This window comes from Centrocercus urophasianus, unplaced genomic scaffold (assembly GCF_019232065.1).
Source record: "Centrocercus urophasianus isolate 14NV4802_14NV808 unplaced genomic scaffold, USGS_Curo_1.0 seq_22, whole genome shotgun sequence".
Classification (NCBI taxonomy): domain Eukaryota; kingdom Metazoa; phylum Chordata; class Aves; order Galliformes; family Phasianidae; genus Centrocercus; species Centrocercus urophasianus.
In genome coordinates this window covers 9,320,879-9,344,658 of record NW_024884778.1, presented here as the reverse complement: position 1 = coordinate 9,344,658, position 23,780 = coordinate 9,320,879, and the positions used below count along the sequence as shown (strand labels likewise).

The following is a 23,780-nucleotide window of genomic DNA, read 5'->3' as shown; positions in this document are numbered from 1 at the left end:
ATGCAGGCTATTGTTATAGGCAAAGGCCAGCGGAGTTTGATCCACATTGTCAACTCCCAACTCCTAAGCATCTTGGAAGAAGCTATTGCTGCTTCGATTTCAGTGAGAATTGACTGCCCTCAGCCCCATGGGCCATCCCAGAACATTGCTGGGAACACACAATAGACACCCTGCAGTGAGGATGCAGAGTCCTTAGCCAAATTCCCATCCTTACACACACACACACGCACTGGTCCCAAATTCATTGCGCAAAGGATGGATGGTGAGGGTGGAGAGAGAATAAGCTTTAATTCTAACCTGAAACATGGGCTGCCAAAGTCCATCGTTGGTTAGGAAACACCAATTTTGTTGAAGTCCTATTAGAATTGTGTTGTCCAACACTGACTGGAAGAGATAGCAGCAAACAAGAAATTCATAGAGTCATACAACCATTGGAGTTGGAAGGGACCTTTGAAGACCATCTGGTCAAATCCCTCTTGAGCATCTCCATGGATGGGACATCCACCACTGTGTCAGTGCCTCGCTACAAAAGACTTTTTCTTATATACATCTAAACGTTCCCTCATTTAGTCTGAAACCATTTACCTTGTCCTATCAGACCCTGCTAAAGAGTCTGCCCCCTTTTTTCTTATAGCTCCCTTTTAGATACTGAAAGTTCCACCTGCCAAGTCTGAACTACAAAGAGCCACAGCAAGGTAAAAACAGCCCTAAATCCACTACATGGCATTTTTTAACCACTTTATTTGTGTGTGTGCGCGTTTCTATAAACATTTTAACTAATGGACATTTCATAAACCGTACAAACCCAAAGCTCCTGCTCCCAAAACACAATCAATCCAGCTGGTCAGACAGCAGCAATGGTGTGCTGCACAGGTAGGTGCTGTCTCTGTATCCTCCCACCAGGAGCCAGCAGGGCTCAAAGCCCATACGTCTGAGTGATGAAGAAGGGAAAAGTTTAAACACCAGGATGCTCTCCTCCTCCAGGGAGAGAAAAAGGGTGAATGAACTATTTGGACTGTGAATGAAATTTGGACGGAGATGTGACATGGACTCACAGGATCAGATGCACCCAATTCAGCAGGCTTTAAAGGGGCCTTGCAGGCTGTTTTGGTGCTGGGGACTAAAGCCAATCAAAATGCTCATCACCATATGGCACCAAATTCTCCTCAATGCTGCACTGGCTGGGTGCTGGTGTGAGCAGTGGGTGCTGCTTAAAACCAGCTTGCTCACGTGCAATGGTACAAAGTCTGGGGGTGCTGAATCCTCCGGACGAGCAAGCCCAGCTTAAGGCACGATGAGGAGGAGAGGCAGGGCGGTGGGGTCCAACCCAGCCTCCAATGTCCCAGAGAATTGTGCCGTGTCGAATCAGTAACATGGAGCAGCACGCAGTCCTTCAGTTGCCCAGGTTCATGTCTGCACCGTGAATGAGCCAAACCAGACGGAAACAGACAGCAAGGAATCCAGTGCCCAGGAGATCCCCCAGGGCAGTGAGGTAGGGGATGGAGAAATTATCAGGATCCAAAGCCTTCCTCCACATCAAGCGCACAATGAGGTCGGCCACGTAGAGCAGGATTCCCACCTGAAGAGGCAACACAGGCACTACTGTGAGTAACAAGAAAACAACACATAGCCTCCATCAGCTCACCGGCAAAATGTTGTGACCATGGTCAAAATGACACGACCACAGCCAATGTGCCAGAGCTAATGAGCATCTCTAAGATGTCTCCACCTCATCAGAAGATCAGTGTTTCTCTGCAGGATAGAGTTGCATCATATGGGTATAGCTGGCTTTTGCATCCCTGCAAACCCTACTGGCACTGGGCACTGCATGGCCCTTGGGCACCAAGGTCCTTGGTCCTGGTACAAGGACCAAGTCAACTGTTCATCAGCATGGGCCAAAAACAGAAGTCTGTCAACACCAAAAGCATCTCTCAACTCCCACTTCCCATACCATGAATGCTCCTATTCAATCCAGCAGGAACAGGACTGCTGCAAATATGCAAGCAAACTCACAGTATAAGTTTGTGGCCAGATTCTTTTCTCCTCATCTTCCTTTTTTTTTTTTTCCATTAGAAATTCAGATCTCATCTACTTTGTTTTGCCTAATCTCAGTAGACAACGGGAGTTTGAGGCAGTTTTTACATCAAAGTTATCCCAAGCAGCACTGACACGTTAAAAAGAGAAAAACATTTCTATTTTTCATCTCAACAATTTCAAAATCTTTGCTGTGATTTCTTTTAATTCCTATTTAGCTCCTGATTCTGATAAACAGATGGAGGAAAAAAAAAATACTTCTCTTAAAGATTAAAGACTGTCTAGTTAATTGAATTAAGACGAGAGAGAGTTTGCACTCTGCTTCTGTGGTCCCTCCATAGGAGACCACAACCGAATAGGAACCAAAGACAGAGATGGCAGTTCTAAGGGAAAGGTGGGAGGAGAGACAGAGGGTGCAAATTAAATAAGCAGAATCACAGAAACTAAAGCTGGATAAAAACTAAAGGGTGTTATATAGTCCTCCTTCCCTTTGAAACCCACAATGCCATGTTTCGTTCCTAGTGACCATAGAGAAAACATTAATCTGTCTCTTCCTACAGAAACTCAGCAGTTTAAACAAATGCTGTTACGAGGTTTTTCCCAAGCCTCTCTTCCTTAGACCAGCTAACCCCACTCCATTCAATTCTAAGGTCATATTTTCTGGGCCTCTGATGTTTCTCTCTGGGCTTCCTCCAGTTGACCCAAACTTCCCCCCCTCATTCCTTCTGGTTGCATTTATAAATTCTAATGGAGAGAAAGAATGAACCAGGCTGAGCACATTCTGGACTCCCTGGGAGTCTTCCTGGGTCAGTGGCGTTGCTGGGATTCTGCTCTTTACTCTATCATTTATTCAGCCTATTTTCACACTTGGCTTTGGTTGAGGAGTTACCTCAGTGAATAAAGAAAAGAATAAATATTTTCCTTTGCAACTACAGCTGTGGTGCCGGGCTTAGGGTTGTGCAAAGGTCAAGAAAAGCTGACTGTTTACACATGCAAGGAATTTACCCGTGGACACACAACTGTTTGTAAGGCAAAGCAAGAAGCCAGTTACCTCGCCCTGCAACCTAATGAATCACTGATTTAAAAGGGCAAGCAAAGCCAGAGCCTCTGTGACACGCACATGCATTTCTGAACGAGATGGCAAAGTTTACAGAGCAGGGAAAACAGTGAAAGGGAACAGGCAGAACAAATTGGATAACTGTCCATTGCTGACTCAGAGCCTTCGCTTTCAGAGATGAGCTTCCCAGGGCTGGGCCTTCCCTTCCCTACTGCCACATTTGGCCCTATCCAAAGGGATCCCCGTGTCTTTACTGCAGTTTGTAAAGCTGGTTTCAAAATGAGTGAGGAAACCTGCTGGCGGGGACTCATAGCCTCCTGATTGCTCCTTAGTGGGATGAACAGTCACAGCCTAGGAATAAGTGGGGCTTAGAAACTCAAGGAGTGAATATGGTTAAAAAGATACAATGTACAGCAAAAGGTACCTGCTCGCAACGTTTCCCTGCTTAATGCAGCTCAGCTTATGATGGTAATTTGTTCCTCATCTCATCTCTAATCCCTCACTTAAAGGTAGTTGCACACCTATGGGAAAATGAGACCTTTGCAATCTGGGTGAAGTATTACTGGATGTACAGAAGATAGAGGATGCTATGCCTAAAATGAATGGAAGTGGGGTCATTGCTAGCAGCCTGTCAGCCTGTCCAGCTAAGAATGTTTTGTTTTTGTGGTATTTTTTCGGATGAGAGTTTGGGGCTTACCTGCAACAAAGCAGCAGTCAGATAAAACATCACAAAGGTGAAGGACAGAGATGTGTGGCCTCCTTGCAGCAGGTGGATGGTGTAGAGGAACACGAGGTGCCCTGGGACAACCAGGAGGAACAGGACTCGGGCTGACTTGGAATTCACCTCTGCAGAGGACAGACAGAAACAGTGATCGCAGCGGCTGCAGGTGGTGGGGAGAGGACAGAACACGGCTGCTTGATGTAGTGGTGATAGGCAGAGTTGGGGCTGTCCCCTCCCACCAGACACATTGCTAACGCCTTTGCAGCAATTTAGAACATCTGCAGCATCAACCCAGCAGTTCTGTCTGTCACTAAAAACTGTGCCAAAGACATGCTCCATGCTGATCCTCTCACTCGCATCTTTCACTCCTCTTCAGCAGCTCTCTGCCTCCCACTGATCCTGCTCTGTTTTGCTGTGGCCCACTTCCCCAGCTTTTAGTCTGCTCCAGCAATAACTCCCAACCTAGCAGGGAAAATCAAGGGGAACCTGAAATCTGAAAGGACAACTGACTGAAATCCACTTTTGCTGATGTTTATGTTTATTCATTACTGAAGATGGAGGAATTGTTGATTTTCAGCAAAGTTAGGCTCTATTCACTCCCCTTTCCACACTTGATGGCTCTAGGCTGGCCATGGGTAAAACAACCTTCTGGGACTCCTTTTCAATTACTTTAAGTGGTCCCTGAACAGCAGTTTCTTACGTGTTAAGGAGCAAGTATGGGTTGACGGATTAATGGTTGGACTTGATGACCTTTGAAGTCTTTTCCAACCTTAATGACTCCATGATTCTAAGTACACAGAAAAGCTTTTTTTTTTTTTCCAAGCTCCCACCGCACAAATGTTGTTCTCCAATCTGAGGATCTTCCCTGAAAGGGAGAAAGGGAGTTCTGCCTTTGAAACCCACCTAGTCCTTCTCCAACCAGGCTGGATAAAGGAGCTATCTGTGATGACGGGCCTTGAGACATGGACACCAAGGTTTCAAGGTCTACCTGATGAGAAGAATGTGGTGCATGGATTGGGCCAATTCTGCCTCATCTTGTATGGCAAAACTCCAGGCATGCTCCAGAAATGTAGGAATGTGGAAATACGGCTGGCCTGGATGGCGACCAGATTCCCTCCAACACCTATGAGGACAAAACAGTAAACCTGTAAGCCACCTGTACTGCAGCAGGAAATCCAGCCTCAAACTTAGCCCAAGATGTGTCATTCACTTACAAACTCTCTGGGAACAGCAGTGAGAGAAGGGGAAAATCTGATCCCACTTGTCATGGTGATGCTGTGATATTCACCTGACAGGAACAGCTTTTGAAAGTAAAGAAGGCTCCAGTGACCATCTCTTCTAAATGCTTTATTGGAAACATTTCCCCTGACTTCCCAGCACCAGCAGCAGATGTAACGTGGCTTCTGAAGATGATGCAATTGCACCTGGTTTGATGCAGTCTGTGAGCTACACCTGGGGAAAGCAGTGCAGGCAGTGGCAGCTGCCACTCATGGTCACCAGCCAGAGAACCATTATTGTTTAAAAGATAACAAACATGGAGAATGATTATGTGTCTGTCTAAAGGTATCCGACACACTTGTCAAATGAGAAGAAATCATACGAGAATGAATCAGAGCCCAAATATGTTAGGTAATTAAAAGGCAATTAATTCCTTCCAGATTGATTAATTCCAGCAAACAAGAAAATGCTGCTGTATTTTTTCAGTGGAAAATAGGGGGCTGATGATCTGTGGAGCAAATCTCCACCACCCTGAGTGTGTGCAGGGTAGAAATGACAAAGAAAATTAACAGTGAGCCAGATTCTACGGGACTCTCACAATTTCCCTGCCTTGCAGAAGGAAATACCCCACTGTTAAATGTGAGATTGACCTGAATGGAATTGAAGGACGGGAGCTTTCTGAAATACACTTTGCAGGATTCCCCTACACATGGAAAGCACAGAACGACCTGTACAAAAACACAGAGCACCACGTAACTGAGAGCAGCTCTGCCAAACAGTCCACCCAACCCCACACACTGGTGTCTGGGTCAGCCATTGTTCAGCAGAACTGCTGTTGACGTACTTTCTTAATCAAGCTCTTTGGCTAACCATGCTGGAAAGAGACTGTCAGCAAGGCGTCTGTCTTCATGCAGATCCAGAAGGTGACAGCTGGGTGACACCCTCTGACATTGCAAGAGGACACCATGCTTTGGCAGTGGCATGAGGCCAAGCCTTCCCTAGGAACGTGGGTTTTCCCTGAAATGGGTCTACAAGAAATACTGTAATGGCAGAAAAACAACCTAGTGGATCCTCTGAGAGGCCAGGATCCCTGGTAGTTTATAGTTATGCATTCATGTTTGTGTAAAAGAATTGTGAGGCTTCATACAAATATAAATATACACGCCAAATATATTTTTTATATATACAAAATATATAATCTATGTATATCATCTTGTATACATACGTACACATCTATAATCTTAATATATTAATCTTTATCAACAACCTGTAATAGCAATGATTGCACAGCTCAAATTGCTGAGTGGAGAGAGACACAGTAAATAGATTTATTGTGACATCCGTAGCAGGTATGATATTATGAAAGTGAAGGTGTCAGCACTGCTATCACAGATACCCATCAGATGCTGTTAATCTTTTCAACAGCTCTATCATTTTTCAGACCTGCCTGCTATTTTGCACCAGAGACGATTCAAAATACAAATAAGTAGGGATGTAATGGGGACCAGTAGCTTCACTTCCACTGGTGATGGGAGAGGGACTTGAACACAGACCTCTGTGTAGGGTCAACAGTGGATAGCATAACCCTTGAGAAGAAGAGGGAGGAATAAATAAAAACATGCGTATGTTTTATGTTTATAGTGTCCAACCTACCATTAATCACAGGTGTGAAAACTGCCATGCCTTCAAAGTTTGGGTCAGTTACAGTTTTGTCCAAGATGAGCCCACCAATGCTGTTAAAAAAGGACAGGCAAAGAAGGTGGATCAGTCTCTTCCCCAGGGCAATTGCTATGGTGTGAAAACAGCACACAGAGGTGAGTTACTGCTTCCTCCCCACTGCCAGTGCTGGAACATTCCCCATAGCAGATATTTACTCCTTTTACATCTGTTTTTACTGATAGATAGGCTTGCCTTTTTTGTTCATGGCATAAGGAGATCAGGAACCTCTCCTTGAGCAAAACCGATACTAGCCAGGGAGGCTTTATCATCCATGCCAAACTTCTGCTAAACCTCTTACTGATCTTAGCAGGGTTTTAAAACCATCTCAGATCTCAGCTGGGTCTGAATGATGTAGCATGGGGGGGAATGAACCAGTCTTCATTTACAGCTGGATAAAGATGAAGCTGAAGTCTGACTGTTTGCGATGGTCATCATCAAGCTTTTAGGTTTCCTGGCTGGAACACATGATATGTGAATGCATGAGTGCAATTTAAACTGATGACTCACAGTCATCTGGGAGCTCCATACCTCCATTCTAACAGCCTGCTGGAGGGCCAACAATGGCTGAGAAGCACTGGGTAAACAACCTTCTGCTGTTCCCTCCAGTTTTCCTTTCTATGACTTTCTACATGAGCATGGGATCTCCCTGCAGCATGCCCACTCGTGTGAGTTTGGGGAAGCAGTTTGTTGCCTTACCTGCTGATGCTCATTGCAACGATGACAGGCTGCCACCCAGACTTCAAAACTTCAGCAAGGGAAGGACTTTGCTTGGCAATAGCAACCCAGAGAGGGATCATGATAATGAAGACAGCACAGATCAGAGGTGAAAGGTATTTCATATCTGGCAAGGAAAAGAGATCTTGAATCAAACACTCCTGGCTTCACAGGTTGCCAAAATCGTATTGAGTAAAGTCTGGAAGAAAGGCAGCAGGGCTCTGGCTCAGACCGAGAAATGTTAACAGAAAAATCATGTAAACTAAGATGCCCCCCACATGACCACTTCACTACACCACAGAAATCCATAATTAACCTCTGAAAGTACTGCTAGAGGATGTTATTTGAAAATCAGCAGGATTCAAAGCAAGCTACGTTTGAAGATGAGCAAGTCTCCAACCTCATCTCTAACTAAGCAAGACAAAAAGTTACAAGCTTTCTGGCTTTAGGGTACAATTCAAACAGCAAGGCGAGGAGAGATCTCCCCTGTGTGCAAGCTGTACCACATTTAAGACAGCTCATGCCTTCACCTAAAACAAGAACGAATAGATACCTTTGGTGATAAGCTAGCACTCTCAGCAAGCAGCTGGCCTGCTTTATGGGGACAAATGCTCTCTTGAATGTATAAGCCAATTAAAGTCCAGGGTTTATTTCATTCTAGCTTACATATGTTTTCACTAGGAGCTTTTTCCATTCAGTAGGGCCATAACCTTGGAGTGACCTTTAGAAGCAAATGAATTAAAAAATAAATGTGTGTGCAGCACTAAAAGAAAATAAACATGACTCAGAAGCATGAGAAACACCTTCAAGCAATGGGGATGATGCCAAACCTTTTGATATAAAAATGTTTCTTCAACAAAGCTCTCCATCTGGTCTCTGTGCCGGGGCCAATGCCAGCAGGCTGTAACACAGACTTTGCAGGTAATCTGGGAGACTGCAGGCTCTAAGCATGCATTTTTCAAAATGACACTGCCAGGGCCTTGGGCTACCTGAGCAGCATTGATTTGATGATATCTTCCCCAGATCAAGGGCTCTTACATAAAGAGATGTGCTTTTTAAATGTGGCTTTGGTCAGCGCTGAAATGCAACCACTTCTGGCCACTGTCCTGTCAGTGCACTTACACACCTGGAGTCATTTAGGATGGATGGGTTGTAGGACGTTTAGCTGCTGTGCTGGGTCTCCTACCCCACTCTTATAGTGTGGAACAATTAATTACTACACACTGGGGAGGGAAATGGATTTATTCAATTGCTAACAATGCTGCCTCCCTTTTACCTGCCTCCCTTCCTGCTCTCAACAGCCAGGTGTCTGCGTGCACTGTATTACTCGTATCAAGAGGCTGAAACTATTTAAACTACTCTGAAAACATCAGAGGCGCTTCTCTGGTCACAGCCACAGAGGTTATTGTGTTGTTCTGCCATGTGCTCCGTGGGAGATATTATCAGAAGCAGAGCGATGGAAAGACAAATTAACCTCACGGGGCAGTGTGATGGCATCATGGAAAAACCCTAATAAAAAAAGTGCACCTCTGAAGCTTAAGGAGAGCTGGGTGGAAGTGATCCATGGGCCTCTCCCTGCAATGTGTGCTCCCTCACTCAGTGGCACATGGAAGGAGTTATGCAAACTGGGAACAGCTGCTGTGCTGCTTCTGCTCAGAGGCTGAAGCAACAGTTTAGATTTCAAATGGTATCAAGCTTGCTGGATCTTTTTATTTTCCTGTTCCTCTTCTAGGTTATGCTCACGCTAAATAGCTGAGCACTTTACAAGCACATATTACCAAGCTGCAACATGTTTTGAGTTTTTCAGCAACAACAGGTGCCCAAGCCTCTGCCAAATATCAGCACAGCCAACCTCACAGCCACAACTCCTATAGAGTCCTGGGAGAATGACACGATCTCCCCAAATCCAACATGGCATTACCTCGTTCACCCATGACTCTCCACATAAGATAGGAAAATACTCTTACAAATACCAAGACCCTGAAGTAGCTTTGTGAGGAAGGGCTTGCTACAAGCAGAAAGCAGCTATGCTGGACTTATGATAGATGCAGGAAAAGCCAATGTCACACATGTCAACCTCCTGCTCTAAAGCAATACAATAAATGTTGGTCACATCTTTGAGAATTCCCAGTTGTCTCTTCATCTCTGCCTTCCAGTTCACAACTGAAAGAGTGCCTTGAAAAAATGGTTGTGGTCATTTTCTCACCCGTGGCATAAGAACCTTCACTCTGAAACGTGAAATGGCTGAGTACCCTCCAATAATTCAGCAAGGACTCAGTACCTATGTACTTGAAGAGCGTACTGCTGATTCCTGCCAGCAGGGAAAGGGTTATCAGGTCTCCAAGGCTTGCTGCTATGGGTGTGGCGATGTTGTCCGGGTTGATCCCAACTTTCCTGGCTCCGATGATCACACCAATCATCACCAGACCTAGAAAAGACACAGAGCAGGCATCAGAGGGAGCAACCTGCTGTCTTTCACCCTGAAACTGCTATTCTGGCTCCCAGAGGGACATGGGGTTTGGAAAAAGCAAGCAGCAGATTGCCCATAGTCGTACTGTGCAGCTATAGCCAGGAATTCATCTTCTTGCTTTCACCGGTCTGAAGGGCATCACTCTGCCCTTATGAAGTTCACCAAAGGCCCACAGGCACACAGGCAAATTCCAGGGATCAAAGGAGATACTAGCAGGCAGCCCAAATGAGCAGCTCCACTCCTGAGTAGCCTAATCTCTGCTGCCTTGAAGCAGGACCAGGCACGAAGCAGACTCACAGATAAGCACACAGCAGGCACGCAGCAGTCTCCTGGTGCCATCTCCTGCTCAGGATTCCACAGCACAAATATATTTTCCATATTAGACCATCATTTTGGACAGTTTCAACCACACCACCAAAGAGAAGCAAGCTTTCTTAAGTTAATGAAAAGCCTGACTCAGCCTTTCAGTCCAGCCATCAGACTGAGCCCTCACAGCCCAGAGCCTCTGGTGCACAGAATGGCTTGTGTTGGAGAAGATCTTAAAGATCATTTAGTTCCGACCCCCTGTCGTGGGCTGGTTGCCACCCCCAGATCAGACTGCCCAGAGCCCCATCCAACCTGGTCTTGAATGCTTCCATCCCTCCCTGGCCACAGACCCACCAGCTTCCCATCACACACACCCACACTGTGACCAAGTCCAGAGTGCAGACTAATGCTGGCTGTTTTTAAACGACTGCCTCATGCAGTGTTCCTCGTTAAAAGCATCTACAATCACCCTTTGACTCCCTCTCCAGCACATGCACTTGCTCTATTTGTCCCTTTCCCTCGGAAAACGCATGGTACCCAACCTGCTAGTTCCCTCCATTCAGAGTGTCATGCTGCCCTCACATGGCAGACCCTCAAAATGATCAGAGCTGATCTTCAACGATCAGAGCAGCTCCTCCCCATCCAGCCCACTCTACAGGCAGGGTCAGCCAAGGTTCAGAGGCACAGGGGCAGCCACAACCCTATGCTGTCCATCCTGAGCATGGTCTGGAGCTGTTTGCTAGCAAACTGTCTCAATATTCAGCTTTGTGCACAGCATTAGCATATCCCCCCTCTGAAAAGCACAGTGCAGATGGCTAACATGCCACTAAAACCAAACTGAGACAGCATGTGCGTGCGAGTTCACCCACCCACAGAATCACAGAATCATTAAGGTTGGAAAAGACCTCCAAGATCATCCAGTCCAACCATCCTCCTACCACCAATATTGCCCACTGAACCACATCCCTCAGTGCCATGTCCACATGGATCCTGAACACCTCCAGGACAGTGACTCCATCACTCCCTAGGCAGCCTGTTCCAATACCTCACACCATACTTCTGGATAAGTAATATCCAACCTGAACCTCCCCTAGTGCAACTTAAGGCCATTCCCTCTTGTTCTATTGCTGTTAACCAGGAGAAGAGCCCAATCCCCAACTTGCCAGTACATATTTATAAACACATATTGTGGTTTTGTGCCTATCAGGTAAAATTGCTGCTGCGGAGGCCAAGAGCCCAGCAAATAGATTCCAGGAGATGAGAAGCGAGAACAGGGTGCAGAAGAATTAAAAGCAATGGGCATGGGACTAATGCTCCACACACACCTCATCCCCATGCCAGATAGAACACAGATTGCAGCCAAGCCAGAGGGACAGATGAGACAGATTTTCTGCACCATGTTGGATGTGAGAAACCAAAATGACTCACCGAGAGAAAGTGCAGCAATGAAGGCCGTGGTCACACTGCTGGCACACAGCACGGCTGCCTGGCTCAGCTCTACAGAGCCTTTGGAGATGGCTCCCAGGATGACGGCAGCAACGGCAGCCAGAAGTCCCACCACCGTGGCCTGGACCTGGAGGCCAAAGGACAACTGGTGAGCAATCAGCTGTATCTGCTGCCCACCTCTGTGCGACCGCAGCGTTTCTGCACATAAAACCTTGCAGAAATGCTGATTGCTTGTGTATTTAAGCAGCATCCCTGTGAGGCTCTGCTACACTCAGAAAGAATCCTGACGAAGTTTGTAGAAAAACGGTGCAGGACTGTAAAGGGCAGATAACACTTCAGCAAAGGACACTGAGTCCATCAGCAGAGGAATAGCTCTGGTCAGCACAGAAATGGGCTCCTCATCAACACAGCACTCCCAGCAAGCTGAAAGCTGTGGAAGGAGATAAGGGAAAGCACACAGACGCATGCTGCAAGCACTCTGGCCTTCCACGTGAAACCTTCTGGGCTGGTTGCTGGATTGAAACAAGCAGAAAGAGCTCATTTCTCTCGTCTCTCCCCTCCTGCCCAAGGCTGACTCCCAAATACTGCCTGGAAACGACACGCTTTATCCAGGGGCTGCTGTGAAACAGGGACTGCGCCGCAGCTCTCCCTACAAAAGGAGGTTTTTCATTTTTCCAGTTTGTCCACAAGGGCAACGCGTGTCTGGATCTGTTTTGCCTCTGAATCACAAGCTCCAGGGATATACAGAGTTTTATTGGAGGCCAAGTCCTAGGCTCTGCTGGGTTCTGTTGAGAATATCTGCCCCAAATCAACAGCTCCAGACTCAGAACTGATGGGAACAGATGCTGTCAGACCATAACACAACAATCAAAAAAGGCTTTCTTCCTCTCCCAGCTTTAGTGACTCACCTGGATAAGGGCTAAATTGCAGGTGGCCATTTTCCACTGCTTCTGAGCATCATCCATCTGTCCAGTGTTAGCCTAGGAGTCAAGAGATACACTCTGAAAACCCACCCCTGGGGTACAGGTGGCTGCTGAAGGCGGTTTCATCCTGTCCAGGTCACTAGAAAAGTAACCAAATCCCAAAGCTGACAACGGTGGATTTCTGGCTCTATCCCATTTATGTGTCACAAGGATCCAGATATCAGCAACTGGCCACACAGGGATTAATTCACCTTCAAAGCAGACAGAAATTCTACGTTCCATTTACAAAATGAGGGCAAATTATTATTTTAACATCACTGGTTTCTACTTTGCAAATGTTGGCTTGTCTCATACACAATGTGTTACATAAAAGCAGCACCTCCTGATGACTGTTCTTCCTCCCCAGCCACCACCACCTTGTGAGCACTCACAGCAGTAGAGAGCCTGGATGCCAATGTCATCTCGAGGTTACCCTTCAGGCCAACCAAGGCAGGAACCAGGATAAAAACTTCTGTAATTGTCCGAAACACCTCCCAGTGCTAGAAAGGGAGAAAGGAATAGAAACAACCTTAGTTATACAGACAACTTCGGTGCTGTTTCAAAGGGGAGTGGGTTCCCATCCCACTGCATGCCCTATAGGTGTCTGCTCTGCACATCTGGGCAGACGTTGCATTCTGGAAGTGAAAGAAGCAATTTCCAGCGTTCTTTCTGATCTCATGCACAGCCCTCATGTCTCCTGACAGGGTAGGAAACTTCTTCGTGGAGGCAGCAGCAGATTTTGGAAAGCACCACATTTAAAAAGTGCCTTTATAACATTAGCCAGGAACAACATGAAAAATAATGAAGGTTCACAAGCCAAACAAAATACAGCAAGCCCTCCATCCTTTGTACTGACATGAGATTCACTAGTAATGCCTGTTGCTATCCAGATTCATGAGAACAAACACAGACCTGGAAATGATCTGACGGCAAGAAGCCACGGCTGCCTTTCCTTACCAAATCTCTCACTAAGCATCTAAGGGCGCTGGTGGGAGTGAAAGTCTTTTTTGCATCTCTTCTCCACTGGCAGTTCCTAAATCTTCCTGTTACACGCACACTCTCAGCATAGCTGGAAAAAGGATTTTGAATTAAGATATCCTGTAATCCCAAACCATTGGATAATCATTCTTTCTCTGAAGCTGAACTGTACAAACTCCTGAATCAGCTGCAACACCAGAGATGATCGGAAACCTTAAGAAATTCTTTTGATTAACATATATCTTCTCTAGCACATCTATCATGCAGTGCCTTTCAGTAGAGTTCATTTACTCCCTGACCATTCAAGAATGCTGCAAAGTCACACTGTTGCCAAAGCTCACATTGGGATGGGACTGCAGAACAGAGCTGCTCAGTATGAAGCAAAACCAACCAGCCCAACATCTAAGACAGATACAAGAGAAAAAGAGCAGCTGCATTGATTTAGACTGAACACCCACCTGACCCATCTTTATCTCCAACAGTGGTCAAATTCAGATGTACAAAACATCTGATCTGCTGCAGCATCCTGAGCTGGGGGGGCTTCTGTGCCATCAGCAGCACTAGAAGGATTGCTGCATTGAGTGTTGTGATCAAGTGGCATGGTGGCGAAGGGCTGATGGTTGCAATCAATGATCTTGGTCTTTCCAACCTCAATTCTACGATTCTATGATTTCTCTTTCAGATACTCCATCTAATCCCACCCCTCCAGCCCCTATGCCATCCTGTGGCTTAGCTACACATTATGCAAAAGATCACATCCTTTCATCCATTCTGGATTTGTCACTGGCTGGTTTCATACAAAGATACTGAATTCTGATGCCAAAGGACAAATAATGCCAACAACAGATCTCAGCTCACCTTTTTCACATCCCTTCCCACCCCTGGAGATGGGACAGACCCAACAGATGTCAACACATTCCCCCCATCAGGCTGTTGGGAAATGTACTCAGGGCACAAGGACGTGCAGTGTTTTGCTTGGACTGTGCCAGGGGAAGCTGTGGGAAGCAATGGTGTGGCTGCCTGCTGGGAACACTTAACAACATCCTTCGAGTCAATCGGAATGAAAGAGGGGCTGAGCCAGCCCCAAACATGTGGTGCAAGACAGCCCTCAGGGGTGCAGATAAGAGGGGAACATTGTTACAGATACACATTTCCTGGCAGTGGTGACCTGGAAAGTAGCATTTCAAAATGTGAAAAGTAAATAACAGACAACACAACAAGAGATACCTTACCTGACACTTTGGTTTGAGTTTGTTAACATGGTACTTAAATACCTGAGAGAAGGGATGGACATCTCTTAAAGACACAAATTCCCCTCACCCCTATCTCTCTCATCAGGAGTAAAGAAAGATCTAAACACATCTTTGACATTTTTGAAAGAAAGGAGAGCAAACAGCTCACAGCCACAATGCAAAGAAGCCCAATCACTTAAAACACACAAACATGTGGACATCTGTTGCATACTTTGCACATAAAAAGATACATAAGTAAGAAAGACACAAACTCAGCTCTTTGTATTTTATGCACGGGTCACTTTCAGGCAACATGACTTCATCATATTAATGTAAGCTCCAGTCTTTGTGTTAATGATGAATTTTCCTTGTCTCAAGTCATCGCAACAGAAGGCTTAGCATCTGAGGTATGATTGTTTGGGATGCTGCCTTACATATAGTTACACTGAAAGGCCTTGAACAACTAATAAAAAAAGCATAACTGTACTAATTACAAAAAAAAAAAAAAAAAAAAAAAAGCTGGTTTAATTGTTTCCATTTTAGTCTCATTAGTGACTCACCAGGTGTCTGAGGACAGATTCATGATGATTTATACCACAGTAGCCAGGACTGCATTGTGTTAGAGACTGCAGAAATGCAGGATGAGCAGCAGGTCCCCATGCCATCCCTGTGCAGGCTGACAGGAGGAGCAGTGATGTGGCACAGTCTAACCCTAGTGGCCTGTCCCTGTGCTGCCCTCAGTCCCAGCTATGCTGTTACCTTTTCCTGGGGCACCCATCCTCTCACAGCAGCAGCAACAAAAGCTCATAGGTTTGCCATTGCCCTGAACAAGCTAACAAAACAGCAAAAAATCCCTGGATTGTAAAATACAAGCGATGGCTTTAATCAACAGAGAATAGGGATGTCTTATGCCTGTGACTTCAGTTTGGACGTGTCCCACGACAGTGAAAGGGGAGAATGAAATGGAAACTTTCTCCTGGATTGTCTGGTTTGAAATCTGGTTGTCCAACTTCAACCAGACTCCTCACCTGAGAAAACAGCAAATGGCCATTGCTTTGGGCACCATTTTGTTATGGTGTGAGAGACCCAGATCCAAGCTTTGGTGTCTCTTGATTTGACAGAAATTGCTTAATTCCTGCAAGATTTGACACAGATAAGTGTTTTCCACTTGGCTCTACTGCTTATAACATCAGTTTGCAAATGGAGCTAGTCTGACTCCCAGCACAGATCCACTGTATCTCTCAGTAACAAAACAAGGGCAGCACCATCAAACTCACATGTATGCACGAGATACCATCTTTGAGCTTGCTCACAGACAAGGTGTTTTCTAAGAATATTTTGCAGTGAATGCACACAATGCAAAGCATCCCTCCATCAGATCATCCCCTGGAAAATGGACAGATCACAAACTCCTGCACTCACTGCCATCTGCAGAGCGATGCTGTGACTCTTAGAGCACTAGCTCCCTCCTCTGGGAGCTGAATCCATCGACTGATGGCTTCTATTTAATTGGAAACACCTTCACCAAAAAAATACACTTACTATTATCGTGCCTCCTGCATGACCCCCTTTCTAAGAGTCTAGCAAGCAAATACACAAAGCAGATTGCTGTCTGGTATTTTAAAAGATGTATAATGTAGGAATACAAGGCTTATGTTTTCCATCAGTTTGAATACAGTCACAACTTTAACAGAGCACACTTCTCAACAAGGGCATTGGATTTCTTTTAACAAAGACCTATTCACCTGCCAAGGGCATGGAGCAGCTTTGTACTACATCTTTATCCTTCCCTGAGATACCTGGCCAAAGATAACTGCTAACAATTAACATCTTGGGAAGTTGGAGAACTTCTGTAATGCTGCAAGACAGGTCTGTGCCTAAGCGCTGCACAAGGTGGAGATGACAAACACAGCATAGCAACAGCTGTGCCACTCCAGTTAACCCTTCTTTGATATTCCTCATATTCTCCTTTATTCAACTTCATTTCTTCCAGTGCAAGAAAGAACATCAAGGTATTGTCTTTCCAAACACCCCCACGTCCATATTTAGCTCCTGCTGTGGTACTAATGCCAGAGAATCCAATGTACTCCAGTGAACTCAGACTGCAGGATATATCCTTGGGAAGCTCTGCCAGCCTTTTGATTTGCAAATCCACTGGCATTAGATGCCTAAAGTAGATCAGATTTTGCATTTCTATTTGTGCCACTGGTACAAAGAGAAGATGGATGAGATGGATTCTGGTTGTGGGCACAGAAATGTAAGTTCAGCACAACTCCTTGGAAGTCAATGTAAGCGGCCCCAAATTTACACCCATCTCACAACGTGGCCAAGAAGCACTGTTTGCAGGCAACGCTTATCTCTTCATGCCGGCATGCCTGTCATCCTAGTATCTAAATACCTCCTAGACCAAAGATCACATTACATTTGCGAAGAACTGGAAGCATAAACTTGCCCATAAGTGAGGTAGTTAATAACAACCCCTGACTTACATCTTCATATCAACCACTTTTGCAGGAAAGGATATCACCCAACAGGGACATTGGCTACAGGCTGATCAGCCATCACTGTAGGGTTTAGCTGGGCACAGTCAGTGAGCACCCAGCCTAAAAGCAGACCAGCTGAATGCTACTGTCCCACTTCACAAGTTGCCCATGGACTGACCTAGTAGAAGCCCAGACAGCATCCCTCTAGCACAGAACAAGCCTACTGGGCTGACTGGCTGCCAAGACCATACGCATTAAAAACAAACCAGCACAAATATACAAGGTTGCCCACCCCTCTCTATTGAAGCTGCCTAACCACATGTACCTACTTGGACAACATCCATCAAGAGCCCAGCAGCTACCATGCCCAAGCCAGCCAGAAGGAAGGGCACGAAAATCTGGGAGGCAATGGAGAACGACGTCTCTGGGAGAAATCCACTGGCTGACCTGGTTAGCTTGCAGGTGAAACCTCTCAGTTTCTGGCCATGAAAGCACAGCTCCAGTTCTAACTGGGTGACCACCATGGTCAGCCACTGCTACCCCATGCTCAGCAGGGCAAATGGGGGAGATCAAGACATCACATGGATCTTCCTGGTCATTCGCTCTGGAGTCAAAAGCAATGTTTTTCCTCAAGCTCCAACAACAATGCCAAACCGTTTTATCTTCTCCTCCTCCTAGGAGCACGTCCCGGGGGTTGCAGCGAAGGTATCCTCCAAAATTGGTTCAGCTGGGCTGAGCCCAGGTGGCAGCAAACTCGATGGCCACTATTTCTCCAAGTTATATCCAGGGGGGAATTAAAAAAGATAAAAGAAGATCGTAGAGATGTCTGTGGACGAATAGAAATGAGCCCACACCCCATTCAGCTCCCACCACCTCGGTAAAAAACCAGTAAGACCTGCTCAGTCTACAGCACTGAAAGAGTGACAGGTCATGCAAGAATCCTTCAGTGTGCTCGAACGCACCAGTGTCCTTTCTCCTCAGGTTACATTTCTTGTCAGCCTACGGCTCGCCTTTGATACGACAGCTTAATATACAAACCCACTGCAAACCGTCCCCGCTTCCCTCACTCCCACCACAAGCGACGCTGAACTTTTCTCGCTGTCCCAGAGCCGAAAAGGTGGGGAGTTAAGAACCAGATCCGCTTTGCTCTCCGCCAAGGTGAAGGAAGGTCAAGGAAAACACCAGTCCACATTTCTCCTGGGCTGACAACATCATGCAGGTCCCATCCGCAGGCGAGTGGCACAGCTGAGCAGACTGGAGAGGGGATATGCCTTTCCAGACCCTGTCCCCCCTCGTCCCCTCTGCCTCTCAGCAGGATGAAACGATCGTGCTGTGCCAGCTGTACCTCTGAATGACTGGCTTTCAAGGGAGAAAAAAAAATCCAGAGAACCAGCCAATAAGCTTCAAAAGCGAACACCCTTATCTGCTGTCATCACTTCAACTTTCTGCTAGTTTGCAAAGGCCAAGATAAGAGTCATAGCTAGAGCTTATTTAAGGTAGCTCTGTAATCTCACTGCTCCACAGGCAAGGCAGAGAAAGGGCGCGCGTTTCCGGGACACACTGTGAGCAGGTCTCTCTTCCCTTCCTACAGCACAACACCACTGTTCTGCATGCTCCCAGGAAGATATTGTCATCGAGGGGGGGGGTCTCATCCCATAGTCTCTGTGGTCATACAGCTGACAAGCCCAAGCACCAGAGCTGCACCACGGCCACATATGGCCAAGGAATTTGTATCCTGCTCAGTGACAACTGAAGCAAATACTGCAACTCAAAGTCAAGCATGAGGGGAAGAAGTCAGGGTGTGCTGTTGGTGCTCCTTTCTAATAACTAATTTGGGCAAACTAACTGGATCACAAAGTCAAAAAACTTAGAATGTAAGGGTACAGATGAGTTTAACAGAATGGCAACTGAGCTTTTTCACTATTCAAGTGTAGGTTCAAACCCAGCCATGCCCTACTGAAAGCAAACAAGTGAAAGCATATGTTCATGATCAAGTTTCTCAGGCCAGTTCAAATTCAGTGTTTAAATTGCACCACCTTACTGACACATTTTGTGTTAATTATCCCCTTCCCTGATGCTCTGCAAAGAGATGTAAAAGATCAATGACTCATGGACTCTGCCCCATGCCTGGGTCCCCAGAGCTAAGTGCATTAGCAGGGTTGGACAGAGCAAAGCATACTTCTGCCCTGTAGATAAACAGGGAACTAAGGATACCCTCAGCCACTGGGATGGCATGTTTCTTTTGGTCTGTCGTGACAAACCAATGCACCAAGCCTATGGGCTGGGATGGCACAGCACATCTCTGCACAGCAGGGTGGGAAACAGAAGCCATAAATGGAAACTGGTAGGATTTTGAGACAGCCCCAAAAGTCTTCCCCACACCTCGCTAGCTTGGCAAGTGCATACACCACTTCCACCTAACCATAGTCTGGTGAGCTGAAAGCTAACACAGGGAGTATACTTCAGCTAACCTAACTGAAAAAAGTCCACAATAGCTGGAAGAGGGAGGTTAATAAAAATCCGGTAGCAACCACATGTGACCTGATCCCTTTATGCCAGCCAGGAACTTGGAAGCAAAGGCATGAAGGCTCAGATCTGGTTAGAAACTGGAGACTTTGAGGAAGTGAAGAATAAAGAACAAACTCTGGGCAGCAGCCACGGCTTTACAAAGGTCTGATAACACACATAGCTTATGTCATCATATGTGCCAACTGGATTGGCTGACAGGCAGCAACGCTAATTCAAAGGAAATATCAATGAGACCAAATGACTCAAACGACATTAAAAACCACAACCTGTTCCAAAGCTTCAATATGGCAGGGTTTATGAGTTTATCACGCTTCAGCTCTCTGTTTCTAAGCAAGCACCATAAAAAGCCTTCGACCGATGAATCAGCATACAGACAGGTAATTGGTTCAGGTGACCTGTGCCTGTACGCTGCATCATTTCACTATGCTTTTAAGGAATCTCTGCTAAAGTCCCTTGCCATTATTGCCAGGAAGGAGATGTATCACATTTTCCTGGCAAGGAGATGCAATGTATTTGCCCGCAAAGAGATGCACAGTGCCTGAGAAGTGTGCTGCAAAGCAGCCGGGAAGAGATTACAACCAGCTGGGGAAAAAGTGCTCCTTGTGGCTGTACCACACTTCATAGCAAACCCTGGGGATGTGCTCTGCTGCCTTTCTCTGCACACAAATACCTCACCGGCCCTACCTCGAGGAACCAGCCAACAGGAGCATTGCTTCAGAGCAGCCAAAGCAGAAACAGTCTCATTGGTGGGAACCTCATCCTGTCCCATGTCTCCATATGCTGTGGTAGTGGAGGAAAAAAAAAAAAAAAAAGAAGGGCACAGAAAAGGCTTTGATTCCCTGATGAGACACATCCAAGTCCATACTTATCCATGGAAAGTCACTGTGCTAACTGCCAAAGGCCTATTTTTCTAACGTGATGTTGCATGGTTTGATTTCCCAAGCTCTAAGAACTGACATGAAGCTTCCTTGTGAGTTCTTTATTTGCATAAACCAGAAACCAGATTTCTGCGGTTTCAGAGGAATAAGAGGTTTGTTTCACATTCTGTTTAAATTAGTGGTGCAGCTCTTCCTAAGGAAAAAAACCAACGAAATCACTCTAAAGGAAGAAAACATCATAAATCCATCTCCAGTTTCTCACTGCAATCTCACGATAGGAGGGAACGTGTATTTAATGTTAAAAATCCACAAGGAATGAGCAAGTCCAACCACTCTGGAAAGTGAAAACGAGAGTCACAGACCTGCGCAAGACAAACAGCTGCTCGAGGCTCAAAATTCTCAGAACAGTCATAGACTGATAGTCGTAGAATCACTAAGGTTGGAAAAGACTTACTAAGATATCTAGTCCAAACATTAACCCATCACCACCATGCCTACTTTGTTTAAGGAGACCAAAGGTCTCCGCTTGGTTCTCGACTTGCCCTGGTGTTCTCTGGAGTCGAAGTCTGCAGGCTATCGAGCACATGTTAAGGTCAGTTGAGGGCACTGTGTCACCATCCTTAAGGCTCTACAACTCTTCTAGCTTAGGGAGATCAACCCTGGGCTAATAGCAAAAGAGCACTGCTCCAGATTTGTGAAAGTTGTCAGTACAAGCACAGCAGTTTCAGGATCACTGCATTTCATAGCTCAGGGCAGCCTGACCCAGCAGCTCACTGGTTAGATAACACGTGTTAGCAAAAGGCATGCAGCACTCAGAATCACCTACAGCACAAAGGCAATTTATAATCTAGGTATTAGCTGCAGTTGTAAATTGTCTATAATCCAGTGTTCATTGCTGTTATAAAGCTCTGCACTGCTTTGCCATGGGAGGCAAGGTCTGCTCCTAACAGTCACACAGTCTTCACTTACTATCTCCAGAGCAAATCCCCTACCTGCCCCATGCCAGGTGCACCAAATCAGCTTCCATCCCTTACCTGAACATAATCCAACACCATGCCTGCCAGGACCATGCCAAGCCCAGCCAGGAGGTAAGGCAGCAGCACCTGCAGGCAGATTGCCCCGGCTGACTCTTCCTCTGATTTTGCCATGGACGCTTTCTCCTCAGCCAACAGCTTCTGCTGGGCAGGCAGAGAGACATCCTCTGCTTCCTGGCTGCCAAGCCGGCTCTCTCTGTGTTTACCCTTGCCCTTTGCTTTGTGCCTGGGGCGCTCTCCATTCCTGGTTCTGCCCTCTTTTTTCCTCTGTCGAGCTTCCTCACCTTTCATGATGCCTTTCTCGAATCAAGGAATTTTTCTGAAAAACAAAGTCAGAACCCATAAGATGATGAAAGAAGGAACAGGATGAATCAGACACTGGAAACCCCCAGTACTTTACCCAGTCCACTAGCTTCAAGGCAAATCAAACCTACTCCCAACACCCTAGATGCTGAACGACTCAGATGCTAGCACTTATTTTTACCTTCAAACCAAACCTAGAAAAGGACCTCAAAGACCATCTTGTTCCAATCCCCTGCCATGGATTGGTTCTCACGTGTGGGATTAGGCTACCCAGGGCCCCATCCAGCCTGGCTTTGAATACCTCCAGGGATGGCGCTTCCACAGCTTCTCTGGGCAACATCTTCCAGTACTTCACCATTCTCCGAGTGAAAAATTTTTCCCAACATCTAACCTAAACCATTTCCCCTTGTCACGTCACTATTTCATTCCTCTCCAATCTCTCCTTCTATAACCACATCTCTCTTCCCAGGCCTGTGCTCACACCAGAGAGCGCTGGGCATCCTGCCTCCCATGCTGGGAATACCCATAAGGCTGTGAAGGGTGCTGCGGGTACCCTATGTTCTGGGCCACCAGATCTCATGCTGGGGATGATGAGGACCAAGGGGCTCAACAGAACCCAAGTCTGATCTCTAGCAATGATGTTGGAGAACATCACATCCTGATCATCCCGCAGTACAGAAAATGGTATAATCCACACTTAGTGTAACACAGCTAGCTGCCAATCATTCCTCAATAATAGGTTAGAATTATGGAATTGTTTGAGTTGGAAGGGACCCATAAAAGCTAGTCCAGCTCCCCTGCAATGAACAGGGACACCCACAGCTCCATCAGGTGCTCAGAGCCCATCCAGCCTGACCTCGGCTGTCTGCAAGGATGGAGCACCACCACCTCTCTGGGCAGCCTGTGCCAGTGCCTCACTGCCAGTACTGCAAAAAACTTTCTCTCATACCCAATCTAAACCTTCCTCCTTTTAGTTTGAAACAAGTTTCCCTTGACCTATCAGGCTAATTCTTCTATCTTCTGTCCAATCTGAATACTTTTGTTCCTTCTTGCACCTTTTTTTTTTTTTTTTTTTTAAACATACATGCCCGTACTATAAGACTCACCTACCTACGCACAACCTGCCCAGACTCCACAGCATCGTCTAAGAAAATATAAACTTGCCAAATCATTTTCAGCCTCCCTTTTTCTGCCCTTATATCTCATTTCTTGCTATAACTCAGCTACCCTTGCCTGCCCCACATCTTTCCCCATCACTTCTCCCATCAACCGCCCAGGCTAAGGGCTGCCTGCTGCTCTCCGCTGCTCCCATTCGCAGGACGCGCCCGATGCCCAACCTCAGCTCTTCCCCACTGCAATCCATCCCCTTCCTGCTCAACATCTGGGGAGGCCCCAGACACAGCTGGGCGGAGGAGAAGGAGGGGGTTGGGAGGGAGGAGGATAGACAACCTTAATCCCCATCTCCAGGACGGAATCCGCCCCGCGTCCTCTCCCTCAACCCTGCGGCGCTTACCGGCTCGGAGCCCTCCCCGGGCTCTGCCCGCGGGCGCAGAAGGACCGCCCGCCACAGCCGGGGCGCGGCTCGGAGCCCGCCCTGCGCGGCGGCCGCGGGTTCGAGCCCGGCCCCCGACGGCTCGGCGGCATGGGCGGTGCGGAGCGGTGAGTGGCAGCCGCCGGGCCGGCCCCAGAGCCGGGC

General features: G+C 46.7%; 1 protein-coding gene across 3 annotated transcripts; it reads right to left on the bottom strand.

Annotated features, from left to right (window-relative positions):
* Positions 1-721: 721 nt before the first annotated feature.
* Positions 722-23,683, bottom strand: SLC41A3 (solute carrier family 41 member 3). 3 transcript variants are annotated; one of them, XM_042823413.1, is made up of 11 exons: positions 23,598-23,683; positions 21,782-22,100; positions 13,040-13,147; positions 12,594-12,665; positions 11,668-11,812; positions 9,745-9,891; positions 7,446-7,590; positions 6,684-6,763; positions 4,801-4,935; positions 3,789-3,937; positions 722-1,579 (listed from the first exon to the last, which is right to left on the bottom strand). In XM_042823413.1, exons 2-11 carry the CDS (start codon positions 22,070-22,072, stop codon positions 1,394-1,396), a joined length of 1,458 nt encoding a protein of 485 aa, XP_042679347.1. In that variant the 5' UTR covers positions 22,073-22,100; positions 23,598-23,683; the 3' UTR covers positions 722-1,393. The 3 variants fall into 3 exon arrangements, with proteins under 3 accessions (XP_042679347.1, XP_042679346.1, XP_042679348.1); XM_042823412.1 differs by having other exon boundaries at positions 23,534-23,616; XM_042823414.1 differs by lacking the exons at positions 21,782-22,100; positions 23,598-23,683 and adding an exon at positions 17,670-18,705.
* Between the last annotated feature and the right edge of the window lie 97 nt (positions 23,684-23,780).

What these genes read in the sequence shown, in the direction of transcription:
- SLC41A3 (XM_042823413.1), bottom strand. Translation starts at nt 22,072, where the DNA reads ATGAAAGGTGAGGAAGCTCGACAGAGGAAAAAAGAGGGCAGAACCAGG. An exon ending in TGGTGTTGGATTATGTTCAG is followed by an intron (nt 13,148 to 21,781) that starts GTAAGGGATGGA and finishes CTCCCTTTCTAG; the next exon opens with CACTGGGAGGTGTTTCGGAC. An exon ending in GTTGCAATGAGCATCAGCAG is followed by an intron (nt 6,764 to 7,445) that starts GTAAGGCAACAA and finishes CTTTTTTAACAG; the next exon opens with CATTGGTGGGCTCATCTTGG.